The sequence below is a fragment of the Priapulus caudatus genome, unplaced genomic scaffold (genome assembly GCF_000485595.1).
Source record: "Priapulus caudatus unplaced genomic scaffold, Priapulus_caudatus-5.0.1 Scaffold1375, whole genome shotgun sequence".
Lineage (NCBI taxonomy): Eukaryota > Metazoa > Priapulida > Priapulimorpha > Priapulimorphida > Priapulidae > Priapulus > Priapulus caudatus.
In genome coordinates this window covers 6874-13109 of record NW_014578436.1, presented here as the reverse complement: position 1 = coordinate 13109, position 6236 = coordinate 6874, and the positions used below count along the sequence as shown (strand labels likewise).

The 6236-nt window shown below is 41.3% G+C and overlaps 1 protein-coding gene across 1 annotated transcript; it reads left to right on the top strand.

The window, feature by feature from the left end:
* Positions 1–312: 312 nt before the first annotated feature.
* On the top strand, positions 313–3469 carry LOC106816426 (tryptophan--tRNA ligase, mitochondrial-like). The gene is made up of 5 exons (XM_014821046.1): positions 313–390; positions 730–810; positions 1467–1549; positions 2193–2206; positions 2667–3469. The coding sequence occupies exons 1-5, from the start codon at positions 325–327 to the stop codon at positions 3113–3115; spliced, it is 693 nt and encodes a 230-aa protein (XP_014676532.1). The 5' UTR covers positions 313–324; the 3' UTR covers positions 3116–3469.
* Positions 3470–6236: the final 2767 nt, after the last annotated feature.

Sequence of the window (6236 nt, the reverse complement as noted above, 5' to 3'; positions counted from 1 at the left end):
CATTATCTTCAAGTAGGTAAAGAAATTAAACGTAGCCAATTGAAACTAAATTTACTGCAAAATCTCTTTACTAAACCTTGTAGTAAGTAAACATTGAACCCTGAAATCAGTCATCGAGAGGGACACCGGCCTCACAGGAGCAAACCTTTACGCCGTAATGGTCGATCGAGGACTATGGAGTTCGAACTTTGTGAATACTTCACCGACGCCGCACGGCATTGGGTGACTTAAGAAGAAGAGAAGAAGTAAACATTTGGTTACCATTATAATTCCTTTTTATTATTTATGTCGTTTTTGCAAAACAACAGAAAGAGCATCCTGGACATGACTGCTTGCTTACTGGCGTGTGGTGTAGATCCAACACGAAGCATTCTTTTTCAACAGTCATCGGTAAGTAGACAATAATCAAGTGAACTGTACAGGTTTGTTATAACAATAGGTTGAACTTTAAGTGTTCATTATTCTACAGGTAACTGTGAAAGTGATGTGAACATCTGGGAATAGTTTAATTTTGTGATTTACAAAAAACCAATTTAAAGCATTGCTGACTTGGTCATTAATTCAATTTGTAACTTTAATTGGTTAACTACTAGATGTTAATAAATTAAAAGTAGGCTAAGTGATCTACCTACATCTACTATAATATTGTTGGTCAATCCTGGTAGCAATCCGACTCGTCCTTCAAGAAAAATCCATTCTTACAGCTATGATAACCACGATATTTTACAGGTCCCAGCACATGCAGAGCTCAGCTGGATACTAGGTTGCCATACAACTATGGCCCGTCTTGCTCGGCTTCCCATGTTTAAGGTAATTGCCATTTGTAGAAATAGTTGTTCATCAGATGATGATTGCAGTGCTTTAATATAAAATCTACTAGCAAATTGGATGGTAGCCGTACTCGAAATATGTGTACAGCATTTTGCAAGTGATTATTTGTTGTTCAGTATTATTCATACGTACTCGGGCTAGAAAGCACTTGATCGTTAAAAAGGTTAATCAATCATATATGAACGATTTGTAAAAGTAACAAGCATCCATCACGAGGGTATCATAGCCAAACCCAAGATAACTGCTTTCATTTTTTTCATTAAGCTTCTTGCATTTGTCATTCCTTCCCTGGTTTTGTTATTGGAGAAGTATCCTTTTTAATGGGATGCACCACTGGCATGCGAAAAGCTATTCCTATGTTATGTATTAGATTCAATTTTTTATTTTTTTTAAGTTATACTTACCTGTGATTTCCAGGAGAAATCTGGAAAGTTAAAGGANTGGTGAGCTACAGTGTCATTTGACACTTTCATTTCATTAAGCTTCTTGCATTTGTCATTCTTTCCCTGGTTTTGTTATTGGAGAAGTATCCTTTTTAATGGGATGCACCACTGGCATGCGAAAAGCTATTCCTATGTTATGTATTAGCTTCAATATTTTTTTTTTTTAAAGTTATACTTACCTGTGATTTCCAGGAGAAATCTGGAAAGTTAAAGGAGGTGCCTCTTGGCTTGTACATCTATCCAATTCTGCAATCAGCCGACATACTTCTGTACAAGTACGTACGTGTTTCTAGTAAGCAACGTAAAGTAGATGGATTGTAATGTAATTGATCATCACCTGGGCACAGGATATATACATATATAAGGATAAAACCTCATACTGTGGACGATACGACTTAGTAATATTCATCGAAATATGCAGAGCCAATAAAGTAGTTGACACCTGTGACCTGATATACGTAAAATGTTTTAAAATAAAATTATACGGGCTATAGAGGAGTGCACCGGACCCTATAATTTAGTGTTATTACATCTGGTTTAGGTTACTATCTAGCTTCACTGTAGCCAGTCATTATGAAGCCCTTTACACTTCTGATCTTCTTCGTCTTCTTCATCTTCTTGGGTCGCTACACAACACTCGGCCTAGCCACTGCAGCACACATGACCTCTGGTAATAGGGGTCATTTCAGGAGATGTCCCAAAGTCTGGTCCACCCCGCAGTCGCATTCGGTTGGGCCATCTTCAGTGTATCTCAATTTCTGCATGAGTGCCCTGCATCGACCAAAACCTGTTCTGAGGCGATTTAGGCATAACCACGTCGGCCATATGCCTCGTTGGGGTCTGAGTGAAAGCTTATGTTGGCTTGCCTGAAGATGCTTTGACCATTGGGCGATCTGATCACTTCTGATTACTTCACAGGACTACCAGGGAAAGTTGGTAGTTAAACAGGCATGAAGCATGCAAAGAGGTTATTAAAGGCTCGAATGTATACTACTACGTGTGTGTGCTACAACTTGTGTAATTATAATATACAATCAAGAGCTAATAATATTATAATAACAGTAATATTAGCTTTTGATACAGATATATATATATATATATATATTATATAAGTTGTAGCACACATACATGAAGTATACATTTGAGCCTTTGGTGACCTCTCTGTCGATATGCACGACAGAGAGACGTCCTTTATTTAATATATATATATTAAGTGCTGTGCTAATATGAAAGTGTAATTACCACCTTTACCTCACCTTGCAGTGCGTGTGGTATCGGGAAGCATTCTCCATACTTGTTGTTGAACAACCTTGCCGTAGTTTGAGTCAGATACAAGTGTTGAAGGTTATCCTCTCCGATTGGGACACGACATCGCCCTCTCTCTCTCCCCAGGAGAAGTCGCCAGCGTAAGAAGCCTGAGAAACCCCGCTCAGAAGATGAGCAAGTCCGACCCGGATCCGAAAAGCCGCATCAACCTCACGGACACGCCCGACCAGATACGCGGCAAAGTCAAAAAGGCACTGACCGACTTCACCTCTGAGGTGACCTTCGACCCCGCGAACCGACCTGCGCTCGCGAACCTCATCGCCGTGCACTCGGCGGCGTCGGGGCTGTCGGCGGCGGAGATCTGCGTGCGGAGCCGCGGGCTCGAGACGGCGCAGTACAAGATGGCCGTCGCGGACGCGCTCGTCGCGAGGTTCGAGCCGATTCGCGGCGAGATGGAGCGGTTGTCGCGCGACGCCGCGTACCTGCGATCGGTGCTCGACGCGGGAGCGGAGCGGGCGGCGAAGGTCGCCGAGGTCACGCTGAGGGAGGTGAAGCATCTCGTCGGATTCGATTGACGACGTTGTTTGGATATTTGAAACGTATGAAGGTTTTCTCGCAAACACAACGCTGCACAATCCTAGTTTAGCACCCGGGATTAGTTCATCATCATCATCATCATCATCATATCCGTTTAACGTCCACATCCCACATGCTAGCAGGTTGGACGTTGCGTGGTGGTTCTTAGAACATTCTTCCACTTAACCCTGTCTAGCGTGTCCTCATCTGTGAGGTTCCACACTCTCATATCTTTCTGAACAAGCTCTTTCCACGACTTTCTGGGTCTTCCTTTTCTTTGACATCCATCTACATGGAGGCTGGTGCCTGTGTTTATTCATGAGCCGCTCCGCTGTACATGGCCGTACCATCGCAGACGCCTACGTCCAAGGGTGGATTCCAGATCTTCAATCTTAAGCCTCTCACGCAGGATACCGGAGCTGACTCTGTCCTCTGGCACCACACATTTATCTCAGCATCGCACGCTCATTCCTCCCTAGACGCAGCATGTCATTCTTCCTCAAATGCCAACATTCACTGGCGTACAACATGGCACTCCTGACACAACTGTTGTGGACTTTACCACGGGTGTGTAGTGACAGGCTCTTGCATGACAGAACAGGTAGTAACTCTCTGAATTTTCCCCAAGCAGTTCTTACTCTTGTAATTGTGGCAGCCTCACAGCCGCCACCAGGACAGAGAGTGTCACCCAGATAGCAAAAGGAGTCGACAACTGCCACTTCATGGTCACCAACCATCACATGGTCACAGGGCCTGCCATCGATGGGACAAGCTGTGGCGAGGCACCTACTACATCTAAAAGCAGGGTCAGAGGACAGTTTGTCACGAACATTGCTGCACTTCTTGTGAATCCAGTGAGAACAGCCACTGCACAAGATGCAATTACGGCCAACCCCCTTGGGAGTCCCTCAGGGAGTTTAGGTTAGGACCAGATATCATTATCTTGGTTTTAGCCATGTTTACGCTGAGGCCCTTCGACAATCGACATTATCGCCAGCATATATGCGAACTATATACACAGTGGTGCCAAACTAGGAATAAACCTTTGCAGAAGACGGGCGCTGTGACCGATTGTCATTGGAGGTGTTTTATTGTCCGCTCATCATAAGGCTCGTGGTTCCCTTAGTAAAACAACGGCCACATGAATACAAACTGCTGCATATATATATATGTGTGTGTGTGTGTGTGTATATATATATATATATATATATTTCAAGAGCTAATAATACCTATTAGGTATTAGGTATTACCTATTAGGTATTAGGTATTATCTATTAGGTATTACTTATTAGGTATTATTAGCTCTTGATGTGTGTGTGCGTGCGTGCGTGCGTGCGTGCGTGTGTGCGTGTGTATATATACATACAGATACATATATGAGAAATGAAATACAGTTTAATATTATGTAATTTTATTGTACAGGTGTGTTCATATTTATTGAGAAGTCTGAGCTATGTAGATAAATTATGATACTAGGAAATGTTTGTTAGGCTGATTATAATTTTTCTATGATTGTTAATGTAAATTTCATAATAAAAATGTAGAGTGAAATTAATAGCGTACTTAATTGGTGGCAATAATTGTAGGACCTCGTACATAAGTCATCAAAATTGTATGCATTATCGTCAACGACTGCTGAAGCTTTTGCTTCCTGTTGATGGTTGACAACAGAGAATGACGCACCAACGTCACACGCACTAAAAGTTGCATTTCTTTCATCTTAAGTATAATATGCGGTGGTAAGCCCAGTCTTTATCAAACGACTGAAATGGCGATCTGATGTTGTAATACTTTTAATTTAAAGAGCACATACCGACCAACGAAAACCATTGCACCATCTATAAACAATAAATTTGCGCGCGATGTCACTGGCCCTTTAATAAACATAAGGCGTCCAGTGATCTCAAATTTGACAATACGCGCATGCTCAATATCTTCACAATAAAATAATATTGTGTTGAGATTATACGTTTAAAATGGAGAGTAAATATTTCTCGCAATAACGACATGAATAATGATGTTCGACTCTTCTACTATGGTAATGGTAGAGAGCCCTAGAAGACGTAACACTAATGTAATTTAAATAAACCAATAGGCGTCGATATATTATATATATATATATATCATTGATTATTGATTTGTATTCTTTATTTATTTTCACTATGTAAATATTTATATGATATACGCGCTCTGATATGCCTATGGTTCGTTCAGCCAAGGCCCCTATGATTATTAAAGAAAGGCACGAGTAGTTTAAATGTATAACGTTAAACACAATATTATTTTACTAGGGAGAGAAACTGGGCAAGAGCGAAGAGAAGTCCTCTGCAAAGCTATATGGAATTTGGTGTGACCGGGAGCATCTTTCTCATTAATATGAACAGTTTAATCTTATTGAAGCAGCATCTTCCATTAATCTATGAACAGTGTTAATATTAACAGCATCTTCCTCATTAATATGAACAGCATCTTCCTCATTAATATGAACAGCATCTTCCTCATTAATATGAACAGCATCTTCCCAATATACAATATGAACAGTTAATATGAACATCCATGCCTTCTACTCATTTAATATGAACAGCATCTTTCCTCATTAATATGAACAGCATCTTCCTCATTAATATGAACAGCATCTTCCGCATTAACATATGGCGTTGAGTTAGAGTGTTGAGTAGTAGGATTTGAGGTTAGAGTTGAGTTAGAGTTGAGTTAGCAGTTGAGTTAGAGTTGAGTTAGAGTTGAGTTAGAGTTGAGTAGAGCTTGATAGAGTTGAGAGTGAGATTATGCGAGGGAGCGGAGCGACCGAGTGGGCGCACCCCCCTCCCACACCAGGGAGCGTTTGCATTTTCAGCTTGAAATTGTGCATTCTACCTTCTGATGCATATACAGAAGGAGTTTTTAGTACATACGGAGTTTTTAAACATACACATGTATGTAATGCAATGAACTCTTAATTCAACGTTACATTTTGGTGCCAGTGATCATCATAAACCTGGAGGATTTCTTGCCGGACGCAACGTAATTGGTACTCGATCCGTATGTCGATCATACGGGGCCATACTAACGCAAGAAGATCGGAGAAGGAAGAAGACACAGGAGAGTCCGCTGGGTAACCGC

Excerpts from the sequence above, each read along its gene's own strand:
- LOC106816426 (XM_014821046.1), top strand. The coding sequence starts at position 325 with ATGACTGCTTGCTTACTGGCGTGTGGTGTAGATCCAACACGAAGCATT. Across the intron at positions 391-729 it reads TTCTTTTTCAACAGTCATCG|GTCCCAGCACATGCAGAGCT; the intron begins GTAAGTAGACAA and ends GATATTTTACAG. Across the intron at positions 811-1,466 it reads CTCGGCTTCCCATGTTTAAG|GAGAAATCTGGAAAGTTAAA; the intron begins GTAATTGCCATT and ends TGTGATTTCCAG.